The 14,822-nt window shown below is 48.2% G+C and overlaps 4 protein-coding genes across 4 annotated transcripts; 2 read left to right on the top strand and 2 right to left on the bottom strand.

Annotated features, from left to right (window-relative positions):
• Positions 1–931: 931 nt before the first annotated feature.
• EDB93DRAFT_1122840 (Not1-domain-containing protein) lies at positions 932–8,606 on the top strand. Its single transcript, XM_041448611.1, has 18 exons — positions 932–1,172; positions 1,249–1,832; positions 1,889–2,114; positions 2,164–2,628; positions 2,679–2,879; positions 2,931–3,202; positions 3,262–4,906; positions 4,957–5,187; positions 5,238–5,390; positions 5,445–5,574; positions 5,628–5,791; positions 5,845–6,141; positions 6,190–6,431; positions 6,481–7,065; positions 7,115–7,229; positions 7,282–7,894; positions 7,948–8,228; positions 8,279–8,606. Exons 1-18 carry the CDS (start codon positions 1,059–1,061, stop codon positions 8,303–8,305), a joined length of 6,345 nt encoding a protein of 2,114 aa, XP_041311792.1. The 5' UTR covers positions 932–1,058; the 3' UTR covers positions 8,306–8,606.
• On the bottom strand, positions 8,563–12,151 carry EDB93DRAFT_1334954 (uncharacterized protein; the record flags this gene model as incomplete). The annotated part of the gene is made up of 14 exons (XM_041455296.1): positions 12,036–12,151; positions 11,886–11,952; positions 11,380–11,825; positions 10,682–11,330; positions 10,507–10,607; positions 10,268–10,457; positions 10,155–10,212; positions 9,981–10,097; positions 9,846–9,929; positions 9,591–9,794; positions 9,336–9,537; positions 8,930–9,278; positions 8,688–8,877; positions 8,563–8,635 (listed from the first exon to the last, which is right to left on the bottom strand). The coding sequence occupies exons 1-14, from the start codon at positions 12,090–12,092 to the stop codon at positions 8,563–8,565; spliced, it is 2,787 nt and encodes a 928-aa protein (XP_041311793.1). The 5' UTR covers positions 12,093–12,151.
• Positions 12,152–12,219: 68 nt separating this feature from the next.
• On the bottom strand, positions 12,220–13,838 carry EDB93DRAFT_1334955 (uncharacterized protein). The gene is made up of 5 exons (XM_041455297.1): positions 13,411–13,838; positions 13,263–13,357; positions 12,742–13,204; positions 12,588–12,682; positions 12,220–12,534 (listed from the first exon to the last, which is right to left on the bottom strand). The coding sequence occupies exons 1-5, from the start codon at positions 13,556–13,558 to the stop codon at positions 12,319–12,321; spliced, it is 1,017 nt and encodes a 338-aa protein (XP_041311794.1). The 5' UTR covers positions 13,559–13,838; the 3' UTR covers positions 12,220–12,318.
• A 193-nt stretch (positions 13,839–14,031) lies between these two features.
• On the top strand, positions 14,032–14,768 carry EDB93DRAFT_1122856 (translation machinery associated TMA7). Its single transcript, XM_041448612.1, has 5 exons — positions 14,032–14,129; positions 14,184–14,283; positions 14,337–14,345; positions 14,395–14,422; positions 14,477–14,768. Exons 1-5 carry the CDS (start codon positions 14,094–14,096, stop codon positions 14,490–14,492), a joined length of 189 nt encoding a protein of 62 aa, XP_041311795.1. The 5' UTR covers positions 14,032–14,093; the 3' UTR covers positions 14,493–14,768.
• The last annotated feature ends 54 nt before the right edge of the window (positions 14,769–14,822 follow it).

Consider the following 14,822-nt stretch of genomic DNA (forward strand, 5'->3'; position numbering starts at 1 on the left):
ATCCTCCCACTGATGGGGCGGTTTGATTGGAAACCAAGGGAAAGAACTGCACACGTATTAAATGATTGTAGAAATTTCACGTAGAGTAACTATACTTACACGCTCGAACCTAATAATCTCATCTCGCTTGAAGCTTAGCTGAACGCTGGCCGACCGTAGCGGATGGGCATCATGACAGCTCGCGGCAAAGTCCCTCGAAATTTATGGCGAATATCATGATCAAAACCTTGTCTGAAACCTGATTGAGTTCAAGTGGTGGTTGCTGCCATTCTGGCCTGAAGAGATTTGAGTATCATGCTATACATCGAGACTTGAACAAATAACTGTCGCAAACGTTTGCTGCAAATGCTCTGGCAGTGCTATATCATGAAGTTATTCGCGCCCGACGTCTTAATGGCGATGATAGTAAACTTACCTCTTAGTGTGATTTAAGTCCGGACTCAGGTGAGTTGCAGTCCTCCGAGTCGACGCTTTGCAAGTATATTTCAAGGCAGGTGAACCCCCTGTGCACGCTAGCAAGCGGGTAGGCTTAAAACGTAAAGGTTGAGTAAAACGTGAACTCGGATAGTTCAAGGTGTTGACCGGCGCTTGCTCATTTTTTATGGGCATCACAATAGTGACAATGCCAGCACCGAGCGCTGAGCGCTGAGCAGCCAGACATGCCCGCAAATGAATTATTCGGAATGGTAAAACACCTTTCGTGATTGCGTGATCCGTTGAAGCGACGTAGCCTGTCGCGGCCCAATGATTAAAACGTTAACGCATTGTCAACGCTCATTTAAACGTTTAACTTGTGTCGTCAATGTGTCGTACATCATCATGAACATGTATGAGGCCTGAGTGATCATCGGGTAAAATTCAACTATATTTAATCGGAGCTTTAAAACAGCACCCGGATTTGTGTGTTGGCAGTGAGGACGAGTTGCCACCGGGCTGGTGTGTTCACTGTTAGACTCGGCCTACGTGCTTTCTATACTTTCTTACTTCCATCCTCCAAAACGGCGTCCGCTGGTGGGATCGTCTCGCGACGTCCGGAGACTGCTGCCAGGTCTTCGGCGATGGATAATCCTCCAAACGCCAATATACATACAATTGTAAAGGCTCAAATCGTCTTTCTTCTTTCAACCCTCACAGAAGACAATTTTGATCGCAATCAGCTTGAAATCCGTTCGGTGAGGGTTATCAGCATTAAGTTGGCTGTTCTTGTATCACTGAATCATTCCTATTTTTATGGGAACTCCTTTTTAGCTTTCTGAGCAGCACGGGCTTGACACATACCTCCATTTTATTCGTCGCTTGATTGTTCATTCCCAAGGCAGACTAGCATCTTCAGCGCCTCCATCGGCTTTTGATACTTCCACTGCATTGACTTTTCGACTCCTCGTTCAAGAAACTCAACGACTCGCTCGTGACCCTTTTCTCGCTGACCGTTTTCGTGAGGGCATAGACAAGGGCGAAGGGGACGCATTCAGACACTTTGATCTCCTACGATTTGTTGATCGGGTGGCTTTACGCCCTTTGGAGAGACTTGTCCTGACCTCAGCTATCGCTTCTTCGCCCACGAGGAAGGAACTTGCCGCCCAAGCAATGTCCCTTATACGACACGACTTTGAAATTGCAGTACTTGCACTTTGCCAGCACCCCTCATTCGACCACGCCGATCTTTCACCTCAGCAAGTTGCGAAACTCATGTCAAATCTTCTTTCCGAGTCCGCCTCCGAGACCCCAATCCTGGATCCCACGCAGCGTCAAGCGCTCATTGCTGCTGCGCAGGCCAAGTATGGGCCCGAAATTGTCGCACCTATCCTGCAGCGCATCTTCCCAACGCTAAGGTCAGGGCAATGTGTTTACAATTTTCGCCAACTATTAACCCGACCCTTTTGCGCAGCTTGCCTCCTGGCACTTCTCTGGTGCAGACACTAATTCAGTTGGGTCCTGATATTACCAGCGATCCCGATACTGTCTGCGCTCTGCTACAACGCTTCGGGATTTCGGATGCGAACCCTCCTCGAGACCCCCAATTGGTGGAGATCATGTCCAATTTGGCTCGATTGGCCGCGGAGGGTACAACGTTATGTGATGTCGGAGCTTTGGTGAGGGCATTGAGCAGCTTTGTAAGTGTCTCTTTGATCGAGATTTGCATTCACTCACGTGCGTGATTAGCACACTACCTTGAATTGGGCGAATGTCATTAAGGCATTCGATCTGCCCGACCGTCATGGCGTGGATACTGCTACCTTAAAGCTTCTGATCGCCATTCTGCTTAACTGCCCACGTGATGCTGATCCTCATGCTGTGATTGGTTTCTGGGGGTCATGGTCCAACTCATTATATCAACTGAAACTTCTTGATGCACTGCTCTCACTACCTGCGGACACATTCAATTTTGTATCTTTGCCAGGCAGGAGGATCGTTACAGTGGATGACGTTGCAGTTGCGAGTCCCACAATCAAGTCCCTTGCAGCAAATGTACAGAGTCACACTTGGAATTCTTTGGATGTCTTCGAGGTTCTCGTACGACTCGCGGACTCGGACAGTGCCGAAATTCGCTCATGCGTTAGGGATATGCTCGACAAGGCACTGAAAATCAGCGCTGAACTGGTACAAATGGGTTTACTGCAAGTGCCGGTAAGTCATTCTTTTATTTTCACGTACTTCTCTTCCTTAATAGCGACAAGGATGCGAACTGGAACGAAATACGTGTGGAATACTCTCGGAAACTTCTAGCCATGTTCCTTGCCGGGCATCCTAACCACCAGTTGGTCTTGATGCGTCTGTGGCAGATCGAGCCGACCTACCTGACCGATGCATTCCGCGACTTCTATGCGGAAAATCCTCTCAATATCTCGAGGATCCTGGACGTAGCTCAGGACCTCAAGGTAAGCCAAAATGAGCCTCAAGGCGCTCATGATGACTATAAATGGGATCAGATTCTGGAGAGTTTGCTCGATGTTCGGCCCTTTGCATTTGCCCTCGATGTCGCCTCGCTGGCATCGCGCCGAGAGTACCTCAACCTTGACAAGTGGTTGGCCGATAACGTTAATCAACATGGAGAAGAGTTTTTACGCGCCATGGTTGCATATTTGGAAGACAAAATGGAGAACGAGAAGGAGGCAAGAATGTCGGATCCTGCCGTCGACAGTCGTACGATGTCCCTAAATCCCAACACCATTACCATATTCCTACGCATTCTCCGTAATAAGTGAGTATCCCCGTCTTATTCTTCTTTTTTTTTTGTTTCCCTTACCTGTCTGTTTGTAGTTCTGCCAAAATGCTCCGAGATGACATTGATTACTGTCTCGAAGTTCGCAACTCCTGTTTGCAGGTTCATCCTCGTCTCATGAGCCTCATCTCCGGTAGCGATATCGATCCTGGATTGACTGTCGTCAATTATTCAGCGGAGATTGAGAGTGAGGTTGACGCCATTTACAAGCACATGTATGATGAAAAGACCTCTATCGACGAAGTCATTGCCCTTCTCCAACGCAGCAAAGCCTCGTCTGATACTCGTGACCACGAGATTTTCTCCTGCATGCTCCACTTCCTCTTCGACGAATACAAATTCTTTCAATCCTACTACCCCGCTCGCGAGCTTGCCATGACTGGATATCTATTTGGCTCTATTATTCATCACGATCTTGTAGATTCAGTTCCTCTCGGAATTGCCATCCGTTACGTTGTCGACGCTCTCAATTGTCCCCCCGATACCAATCTTTTCAAGTTTGGTCTTCAAGCCCTCTCTCGTTTTGAAACTCGCCTTGCTGAGTGGCAGCCTCTGTGTCAGGCTCTTCTCAGAATTCCCCATCTTATGGAGGTTCGCCCTGATCTGGCAGCCATCATTCACCGTGCTATTGCTGTTGGTGGCGACGGATCGCGCAGCAACGCTGATATGCGCGGTATCTCTGCTGGTCTTACAGCTGACCCTGCGCCTGTATTTACTTCTATCCACCCTGACAAGTTTGATGTGGAGATCGTTGAGCCACCGGAGGAGCTCTCTGACAAGATTCTGTTCATCGTGAACAATCTCGCGCCCAGTAACTTCGACGCCAAATTATTGGAGATGAAGGAGCAATTTGACGATTCCTTTTCGAGGTGGTTTGCTAATTATCTGGTAGACCAACGCATCAGCAGCGAGCCTAACAACCACCAGTTGTATCTGCGTTTCCTCGATGCGCTTGACAAACGGGTTTTGTCGAAGTATATCTTACAGGAGACATTTGCTAAAGCAGCAACGGTGTTGAACAGTGAGAAGACGATGCAGGTCACCTCCGAGCGTTTGGTCTTGAAGAACATCGCGTCATGGCTTGGGACCATCACGCTTGCTCGTGACAAGCCAATCCGTCACAAGAATCTTGCCTTCAAGGACCTCCTTATGGAGGGCTTTGACCATGGACGCCTTATTGTTGCTATTCCCTTTGTTTGCAAAACCCTTGAGCCTTGCTCCAAATCCAAGGTCTTCAAGCCACCTAACCCTTGGCTGATGGCGGTCGTAACTCTTCTGGCCGAATTCTACCACTACGGTGAAATCAAGTTGAACATGAAGTTTGAGATCGAAATGCTGTGCAAGGCCCTCGATATCGACCTTGCCACCATCGAGATTATGAACGTTGTGCGCCACAGAGCCACTGCTGGCGATACAGGACCTGCCATCCCCGAATATGTTACCGATATAGACTCGATGCCGATGAACGGATTTGACTCTACTCGTATGCAGGGTGAAACCCAGGTCATGCCAATTGGGCCCACACCTACAGCTGAGCCTCAACGTGCTGTAGGGGCTCATATTGAGTCAATTCTATCGAGCTTGGGCACGAGCGTAGTGGTCAGCGCGCAACTTGCCCCTTACAATAGTAACCACTCCTTCAAGCGCGCAGTGCAGGTTGCTGTTGATCATGCCGTCCGGGAGGTAAGCAACTCGATGTTCGTTTTCGCTCCGTGATCTGAGGGATTCGCCAGATCATTATCCCAGTTGTTGAGAGGTCTGTAACGATCGCTGGCATCTCGACTCGCGAGCTTGTTGCTAAGGACTTCGCAACGGAAGCTAATGAGGAGAAGTTGCGTAAGGCTGGGCACCTAATGGCGCAGAAGCTTGCCGGGAGTCTCGCGCTGGTCACCTGTAAGGAACCTTTGAAAAGCAATCTCGGAGGTCACTTGCGTTCTTCTCTGGTGGATCATGGATTCAATGAAGTGAGTGGTTGACGTTTTTGGAAACTGGACGATTACTTATAGCGTTCCAGCAAACGATATCCGAGCAAGTCCTGACTATCCTCGTGCAAGATAATGTAGACGTTGCCTGTGCAGCGATTGAAAAAGCTGCTATGGAGCGAGCAGTGACAGATGTGGATGAGGGTTTTGTTGCTTCATACGAAGCTCGTCGTCGCTACCGCGAGGTATACTGCTTGGCACTTATCACTAGACTGCAGCTCACTCCTACTTTCCGACAGCATCGGAGCGGGCAGGGATTTTGGGATCCTGCAGCTCCTCCCTCAAATTTTTCCGCTAGTCTTCCGGATCCTCTTCGTATCAAGCCGACAGGACTACAACCCCATCAAGCGGCGGTCTATGAGGATTTTGGTATGTTTTTATATCGTCGATATGACTCGTCTTGACGTTTCGTTTCAATCCAGCTCTGGACTCGAAGCGCGGGGCATCGATGAGTCGGCCGAGTTCGACGGCGTCATATGCTCGCAATGAACATCTGAATCCAGCCCTCTATGCCGCTTCGCCTGCCCCAGACCCAGGTATCGCATCCCATACGATGTCCCACCAGGAAGCAATGGAACGCTTCACTGTAAGCATTCCTTCCATTTTACGCTGTCGGAAACCTGATTTCATTGCATGCAGACAATCCTGAGGGACCTAGAGAGCCTAATCATCCAGTTGCCCATCCAATCACTGGCTGCCCTTCCTCCTAATCATGATCTTCGTCACCTTGTTCGGCAGATCCTGTTTGTCGCAGCGAGTTCCATAGATCATAACCGCACTCCCCTCCACATGTCTCAGAAGATCGTTCAGCTTTTGTACAAGACGAACTCTCAGCTTGGCAGAGAGATTTATGTTGCCTTGTTGGATCAGTTGTGCCGCACGTTTGAAGACGTCGCTAAAGAGGCTATCACGTGGCTGCTCTATGCGGAGGATGAGGTTAGTGCCAAGTTCCTCTTATACGTATGCACCGCTCACATCGCTTAGCGCAAACTCAACATCCCTGTCACTGCTACTCTGCTACGCAGCGGTCTTGTCAGCACTTCGCTTCAGGATCAACAGCTAGCGAAAAATCTGTTTACTGATCCTCGCCCCAGTCTGCAAAACTTCGCAGCAGGTCTCATTCGTGAATGTCTATCAAGCGACCCCCCGATTGCTTCCCAGAGTCAGTTTACATACTCTATCGAAGTTCTTGGACAGTTGGCACAGGCTGGCGATGCTAATGAAGAGTATGTTGTGGCCGAATTCACTGAGGTCCTGTATTAACCAGACTACTAGGGTAAATCGTCTCTTGGATGACCTTCGAGTCGTTCGCAGACCCACAACAGAGGGCATGGTAGTCCGCCAGCCTTCGGTCAAGCCAGAAACTGAACAGCTCAGGGAAAAGTTGTTTAGCTGGTTCCAGCAATGGGTTTCCATCTTCCAGAGGTCTCACTCCCCGGAGAAGGCTTTCGTTCCCTTTATCTCCCAGCTCACGAAACAGGGCATTTTGAAGGTTGAGGATATTTCTTCGTTTTTCTTCCGCGTGTGTGCGGAGGCAAGTGTGAACAGCTATATCAAATGCATGGCAAACGGAGAGTTCGAATACGCTTTCCAAGTCCTTGACGCAATGTCGCGATTGATTGTCTATATCATCAAGTATCATGGCGACGCTTCAGGGATTGACAACGACCAAGCGAAGGTTCACTACCTCACCAAGATTTTGTCGATATTCGTCCTCGTTCTGGCAAACATGCATGAAGAACAAGGTGTTCTCTTCCAGCAGAAGCCATTCTTCAGATTTTTCTCCAGTCTTATTAGTGACCTGCATTCTATCGCAGAACATCTCGGCTCAGCTTATTTCTCTCTGCTGATCGCCATCAGGTAAATCATTTTGCAGTTATCGTTTTTTTCGTCGCTCACAACCGCGCAGTGACACCTTCAGTTCTCTGCAACCCACTTACTTCCCCGGGTTCGCATTCTCTTGGCTCTGTCTTGTTTCACATCGACTCTTCATGCCAAAACTGCTGCTATCCGAAAACCGCGAGGTGAGATCTGTTATGCAGTTTTGAAGGACCTTTTTTGACTAGGTTCTGCCAGGGCTGGTCCGCATTCCACAAGCTCCTTCTTTCCCTCTTCAAGTTTCTGGCTCCGTTCTTGAAAGAGGCCGATCTCCAACTCGCATCTCGTGATCTGTATCGCGGTTCCCTCCGACTCCTCCTCGTCCTTCTTCATGATTTCCCAGAATTCCTCAGCGAATACTACTTTAGTCTCTGTGATGCCATCCCTCCGCGTTGCATCCAGCTTCGCAACATTATCTCCAGCGCTTTCCCTATGTCTATCATCCTTCCTGATCCTCATCTACGCAACATCAAATTTGACTCGATTCCCGAAATGGGACCGATACCACCCATTCTATCAGACTTTGCTTCAGGTCTCAAAAGCGCTGACCTCCGCAACAACCTCGATCAATACCTCCTTAATCGTGGAACCCCTTCATTCCTCACCGCACTCAAAGATCGCTTGAGGCTACCAGGCGTACCAGAGGGTTCAAGCGAGTCGTACAACCTGTCATTGATAAACTCCCTTGTCATGTACATCGGAGTATCGTCAGTTGCTCAGGCCAAAGCGAGGAGTGGCTCTTCCGTGTTTGTCGCGAGTGACCCCGGCGTCGTTGCTCTACAGTATCTTGCTGCTAATTTAGATGTTGAAGGTGAGTCCAACAAATCCACTAGTTCATATAACATAGATTGACGCAATATGTAGGACAACACCACCTCTTGAGCTCCATGGTTCTCCATCTGCGATATCCCAACGCTCATACCCACTGGTTCAGCTCTTTGCTTCTCCACCTCTTTGTGGAGGTGAAAGACGATCGCTTCCGTGAAGTGATGACTCGCGTCCTTCTGGAACGCTTTATTGTTCATCGTCCTCATCCCTGGGGTGCTTTGGTCACCTTCATTGAGTTGCTCCGCAATTTGAAGTATGAGTTCTGGAACAAGGAGTTTATTCGCGTCGCACCCGAAGTCACCATGTTGCTTGAGAGCGTAAGGCACCTTGCTGTTTAGTTGAAATTCTTACTCAACACACATTGCAGGTCGCGAGGTCCATTTATCAGCCATAGACTCGTTTTGTCTTTGTTCCTGCTATCTGTCGCGCATATCTGTTTCTTTGGGTTTTTTCCTTGTTCTCTAACTGCACTCACTGTATTGTAACAACCTTCCACCGTTTTCAAGTGTTGAACAAGGTGTAACGTGAACTTTGATTATAGCAAACCTCCTGCACAACCTTGTCGATACACCTCTGGCTTGTTGATGTTTATAACGCCCTTTAAAAATCCCTTACGTTTACAATACTATGTACACCTATGGGCATTCTATGCTAATTAAGCCATGACATGCGAGCGTTGAATTCCCACTTTCCATTGTTTGACCTGTCAGCTGATCCCCAAACACTACAAGCATTATGTATCAGTCAAAAGGTTCTAAATATGAACCAGAACTTACCCCGCTCCCTCTGCACCACCTGCCCCGGTCCTATCTGCTCTCCCACCGACTACCAACCAGTCAGGTACTAAAACACCTGTGCGGATGGGAAATAATCGTAGCGCACGCTCGAGTCCACCAGAGTCAGATGATTGCAGGAACAACACAGTGTTTGCAGCATTTGATGTTTTGTTCACAAGGAAAAGCAAACCTGCAAGGCAACTTTCAGTATCTCTCGGGCTTGCCACCTCAACCCGACCCACCGGAAGTAGGGTTGTCGAACTTTTTGCCATTCAAAACCCAAGCTCCTCCTTCATGGGACCATTCGCTCTGACTGCGCCTTAGAAGATCTTTAACAAGCAAAGAGTTTGCGCAACCAATGACAACCATATTACCCCCACATGCCAGACCATTTTCTGCTTCATGCACAGAATATATTCGCGCATCAAGCAGATGGTAAGTTCGTAGGTTGTGAGCAATCCGCAAGGCTACAGACAACTCGGAGGAGCAATGTAGCGAGGGAATCACGATATCGATGATTCCGTCTGCGCTGAGAATAGCCTGAGCACGTCCATACGGTTGTTGGAAGTTCTCCGCGTGACGATCTACTACCTATCTCAACAGATCATGAAGGATGTTCGGATATCAAGATAGACAAGTTGACATTACCTTCCAACCGGTTGAGTTGCGATTGGTGTCTTGCTCTAGCCAGATCGCTTCAGCTTCCATACTAGCGTGCGCGATATTCTGATTGTCGATCACAAGTCTATTGACAGAAGTCTTGCTTAGGTCGAAGGAAACAACACTGATATTCAAGGCCTTGACATTCACTCCTCCTTCGCCATCTTGACATACTTCCAAACGACCGAGCCTGTGGTAAACAGCGTTGGGTCAAGCTTGTATACAGAGAAGAATCTCACAGACTTCCCGGGCACTTCGAGGGCGTGCACCCGCCAACCTCCCATTGGCCCGCTCTCTGCTGGGACAGCGACAGTAAATGTGAACTTACGACATTTCGTTTTTGGTACGTCGTAGGAAGAACAGCTAACGCGATCAAGAAACGCCTGAACACGAGTATTTTTAAGCACCTCGAGCCACCAGTGAGGTCGACCAGGCTCCTCGTGATACCTTCAATACAATGAGCGGTCATCGAGGACTAGAAACCAGTATAATACATACGTGACATCTGCGTCTGGATTCCATTCCCTGAGCACGCTCACTGCCTCGCGAGTGTGCCACGGTGGGACATTATCATCCATGCCACTGGTCGGTAGTTGAGCAACTTCGTCGTGAAGGAATCATTGCCAGACACACCCATGGATTGCAAGCACAGGCGTGTGAGCAAGATTGGAAAGGAATAGGTCATTGTCATCTGGTAGGAGCGATGTTTCTAGAACAGCTCGGAGCGCTGGGTCGCTGAAGTGGGCGGATCTGCCAAAAAGTTGGTCAGCACAGATACTATGAGACAAAGACGAAATTTTATTATACCTCGACATCGTCCATGGGACATATGCCTGCGACTTAATGTATCCCGCAGCAGCTACGACTATGTTTCACCGATCATATTGATTAAAGCCTCAAACATGGTTTGTAAAACATACCGGCTTTCACCTTGTCCGGCCATCTACTTGCTACGTACCACGCTCCTTGCCCTCCATTCGAATGACCAATGACAATAACCTTGGTATCTCGAGGATAAATCCAATCCACAAATCCTACACATAGTATATTGTGCAGGGCTGTCACCGCGGCAAAAGCATCAGCAGCAGAAGGACCATGCCAGTCCAGGCCCTGCGTCCATCAATCAAATCACTATAGTATGCACTGGAATGTGAATTACCCAGGAAGTTCGACCAGACGGAATGATCATCCATGCCCTGTCTTGTCGAGGGAGGCTGTCTGCCCAAAATGTTTGGTTAATGATGTCGACACCTGCGCCATCTAGAGATTTTAAATGGAAAAGAAAGTCAACATCCAAGAAAACTGAGCGCCATCAGGTGTAGACTATAACATACGCAGTGCTAGCAGTGGTTCTTTCGGCCCTCCTTCACCTTCTTTGTTAGAATATCGAGGGGGAAGTACCAAGAACATAGTTGGATTGCTAAAGCCCAAATTGTACGTCGCTCTAATGGCAGTGCAACTGACAGATGTCCACATGGGAATGTGTCTGATTGGGATATTGACTCTGAGTATTCGTTGCTCATCAGCATCACTGGATAAAGATTCATCGTGGAAGGGAGAGATTGTAATGTCGACTGGAAGCTCTGTGGTATCGATAGGGATCAGTACCGAATCAGGTTGGAACTCCAGCGTTAGTATATATGTTTGAGTCGGGGCGAGTCGTACTGTCGTCGAAAGGTTGCATAATGAAAGCCCCAGCCCTGCGGAAGATGGAATCGCAGCCGACACTACTGTCCACCATCCTGATATTGAATTAGTGTTGCGGCAAAAATCAACGTTTCGAAACCCAATTCCTAGCGTCGAGGAGAACGGCCGGCCGTTGATGAAGTCTGGTACGACATCATGAGCAGGTGCATGTAAGACGGGTGTCGCCAGATAAGGTGATGTTCCGAGTGATGAAGGGGTATCAATTGAGATAGTAAAATTAATGCTCAAAATTGGATGTTCTGAGTTGTATGACCGAGGGTCACCAAAGAGTCTTATCTAGTGAAGAACTCAGATGATGTTTTCAATTTTCGAGATGCCGGATCACCTCATAAGGTCCGCCAAGAACTACTTGATATCGGGTCGCCTTGTCTCTACATGGAGACGTTGGGAGCGAAACGAACTGTACAGGGGCGCGCTCGAGAGCGTAAACATTCCCCATGTGCCATTCCGAGACATGTGTTGTCCAAGTTGTCTCGTCACCTGGTAAGATGGAAAAGTATGCGCCTTGGAGACACTCGACACGCAGGCGTGGATCGGCCTCAGTACTCTCTCGCTTAGAAACTGGAGGATAGACGGTGATATACGTCCGGAGGACGTTGTGATGCTGCAGTGCTGCCCATCCCTCGGTCGCACGAAGCTGCTCCCACCGAATATTGGGATGAGATACTTTGAGACTTCCGTGTTCATCCGAGCTGACTTTCGACCAAGAGACATATCCGCCATCAGCATAAGCAGATGGATAGGTGCGGGTCAGATCTATATTCTTAGACACTTCAAAATCCACAGCAGATTAGTTCATACTCATAGTACACGATCAATATGATTGCCCACAGTCAAGGGGAAACGCAGGAGAAAGGAAGTGCTGTTCCCTAGCGTGGATGGGGAAAGGTCCGAGAACCTGAATCACAGCAACACGTCAATACCCGCACGTTGTACTGTGTCCCACTGGATGGAGTTGAGGCAATAAGTTAAAGAACGCACATCCCATTCTTGAGACATAGTGACACGCCATTCTCTGGTGCAAGTCGTGACGCTCATGACGATCTAGGAATGTTAACTTGGCCTAAGCGACCGACTATTGTTGAAGGGTGGACTTTACTTATAAGCCTTCAACTCAGACTCTCATCGTTTAGCTCGGAGCGGAGCTCGGAAGCTACATCAACTTGGAGGAGCCCCAACTTGCAAGTTTTTTCTGGCCAACGCCTAAGCAATATGATTGTACAATGATAACGAAAGCTTGTTGTTTGCTACAACTAATAATCAATCAAGAAGTGCTTTTAGCATTAATTGCCTTCTGCTGTGCACTGAACGTGGTGGAGACGATCGGACAGCCCTTCCCAGCACCATTCAAGTTCTGTATCGTAACAGCAGCAGCATTCAGACGCGCACTTTGCGAGGCTGTGCTGTTATCGGTTGGGAATGTGAGTTGCACCGTGGGATTGAGAATGACATGGCCCGCGCGGATATTAGCAGTCAGGTTCTAGAAGAATGTCGGTTCCCTGCATGAAATTGAACATTAAATGAACGACATACTGCGATATAGTGCGTCTGATCAGGGGGACATTGACATGGGATAAGTATTGGCTTCCCGTTTGTACCATTGACGGCACCATCACAATTACCAGTGCCTGATAATATTCATGTGAGCCTCTTATACATTAGCAGGCGTTCAAAAATTACTGCTTACCGTCCGAGTTGATTCCAGCTTGCCATCCAAGGGGCGGTGCCAGAGTGGCAATTTGTTCATTAGTGGGTGAAACAGGATTATTGTTTGAAGTGATGCTCGTTGGGACGGCAGTGTTCGTGACAGAAGAGCTCGTTGGCACACCGGAACGCGCGGGTGTTGCTGACGCAGTCGTAGGTATTGCAGCACTTGAGGATATGAAGGTAGATGAAGCAGGCATATATACCGAAGGCGTGGCACTTGAATTTCCGTTGCTAGATGCCTCTGCACTGATTGCATTCCTCTGTGCAGAAAAAGTGGTAGAAGAAATTGGGCACCCAACACCAGGGCCTTCCAAGTTTTGCAGAGTGACCGCTGCTGCATTTAAACGAGCAAGCTGAGATGCTGTGCTATTATCTGTTGGGAAAGAGACCTTCACTGTGGGGTTTGTTGTCACAAAGCCCGCCGCCACATTTTTATCAAGATTCTACCACAGAAGTCTATGTTCAGCAGTGGGCAACACAATCTTTGACTGGAAGGCTCACAGCAAGGAAGAACGTTGAATTTGGCGGGCATTGGCAAGGTACTAAAATAGGTTTCCCATTAGTGCCATTCACAGCACCGTCACAGTTACCCGTGCCTTTAGAAATATCTTAGTGCAGTGTTGAAGCACACTATTATTTTTGTACTCACCATCTGGATTGATACCAGATTGCCAACCGAATGACGGTACTAGCGCAGGGTTGACATCCCGCTTACTTTGAGAGGGTAGGATACGAAAGGGAATGGCCGTAACTGAGCCTGCCAGTATTATGGCCGAAATGACATTAACAAATAACATTGCGTGAAATGAGTGGTATTGAACACTGTCGAGAACCCTGCTCGATTGACGAAAAATAGAAATGATTGAAAGGTCGCTCGCGACAAAGGGCTCGACGCAGTCGAGGGAGTTCTGGTTGAAGATGCAAGAGTGACCCAGCTAGACACGGCAAGGCATAATAACACTGTACCCACATCTTTAGGTTATTGTTCGACGTTGCTGGTTACTAGAAAACCGTTGTATACGCAAATGGCTTTACAATTACGTAATACACCTAAGACGGTCTCAGGGAACGTTAACCTGGAACCGAATCTGAATGCTAGCTGGGCTGGCGGAATCACCAAAAGTTAATGAGATCTTTGAACTTATCATTCAAGTTGAATGTGATACAATGCAACCAATGTATTCATTCAAAACAATTCAGAAGTGCTCACTCTTTGCAGCTGCGACCGGCGGGGGACCGACCGGCAAGACCGGCCATGGACAAGTTTAGGTAGTCACCCTCAGGCGGCCTCGCAAGTTCTTATCAGACATAGACACTGTGTCAGGTTCAACGATGTCGAGACAAGGTGGAAAGCTAAAGCCTCTGAAGGTTCGTTTTCTAACCGCCTCAAAACCGTGCTAAAGCCTCCTTTAAAATCGCTAGGCACCAAAGAAGGAACACAAGGAGGAAGATGAAGATGACAAGGCCTTCAAGGACAAGAAAAAGGCCGAAGAGGCTGCTTTGAAGGCTGCAAAGGACAAAGGTACGTTTTAACTTGCCACATTATAATAAACCTATCTAAGCGGTGGGATCTAGCTGTGAAGGGTGAGTGTTCAAAGCACCTCAAGTCAGGATAGACTAATGATTTTGACAGGTGGTCCTCCTGGTGGCGGAATCAAGAAGTGCGTGTAGTGAAATCTTCATCTTGGTCGATCTGATCAGTCTTTTTTCTTTAGATCAGGAAAGAAATAGAAGGGGAATAATAACTGTTACAATCCATCTCTTGTATGATCCATGCTCATCAACGATCTCAGTCTTAGCCTGCGTCCACTATCTGCCACCTTGAGTATCTTGACACATAGTTCTTGCGCGCTTCAAGAACCACGAAGAAGGGAAGCAAAAGTTTGATACTTGGATTCTAGCATCGTTCTCGAAGTAACCTTTGGGCTCGGTCGTATCAAGAGCCTGGTTCTCTCATCCCGTTGACTCCCGCTCGGTCATCGAGTCTAGTCTGTGATTAACCGTGTCCTATCATGCGCCATGACACCGAGCTGTGTGAAACGCTAGGTTGATAAATTTCAT

This window comes from Suillus bovinus, assembly GCF_016758785.1.
Source record: "Suillus bovinus strain UH-Sbo-P2 chromosome Unknown EDB93scaffold_6, whole genome shotgun sequence".
Lineage (NCBI taxonomy): Eukaryota > Fungi > Basidiomycota > Agaricomycetes > Boletales > Suillaceae > Suillus > Suillus bovinus.

What these genes read in the sequence shown, in the direction of transcription:
- EDB93DRAFT_1122856 (XM_041448612.1), top strand. Translation starts at nt 14,094, where the DNA reads ATGTCGAGACAAGGTGGAAAGCTAAAGCCTCTGAAG. An exon ending in GAAAGCTAAAGCCTCTGAAG is followed by an intron (nt 14,130 to 14,183) that starts GTTCGTTTTCTA and finishes TAAAATCGCTAG; the next exon opens with GCACCAAAGAAGGAACACAA.
- EDB93DRAFT_1334955 (XM_041455297.1), bottom strand. Translation starts at nt 13,558, where the DNA reads ATGTTATTTGTTAATGTCATTTCGGCCATAATACTGGCAGGCTCAGTT. An exon ending in ATTCAACGTTCTTCCTTGCT is followed by an intron (nt 13,205 to 13,262) that starts GTGAGCCTTCCA and finishes CTTCTGTGGTAG; the next exon opens with AATCTTGATAAAAATGTGGC. An exon ending in ATCAGACGCACTATATCGCA is followed by an intron (nt 12,535 to 12,587) that starts GTATGTCGTTCA and finishes ACATTCTTCTAG; the next exon opens with AACCTGACTGCTAATATCCG.
- EDB93DRAFT_1122840 (XM_041448611.1), top strand. Translation starts at nt 1,059, where the DNA reads ATGGATAATCCTCCAAACGCCAATATACATACAATTGTAAAGGCTCAA. An exon ending in CTACGCATTCTCCGTAATAA is followed by an intron (nt 3,203 to 3,261) that starts GTGAGTATCCCC and finishes GTCTGTTTGTAG; the next exon opens with TTCTGCCAAAATGCTCCGAG. An exon ending in TGCTATCCGAAAACCGCGAG is followed by an intron (nt 7,230 to 7,281) that starts GTGAGATCTGTT and finishes AGGTTCTGCCAG; the next exon opens with GGCTGGTCCGCATTCCACAA.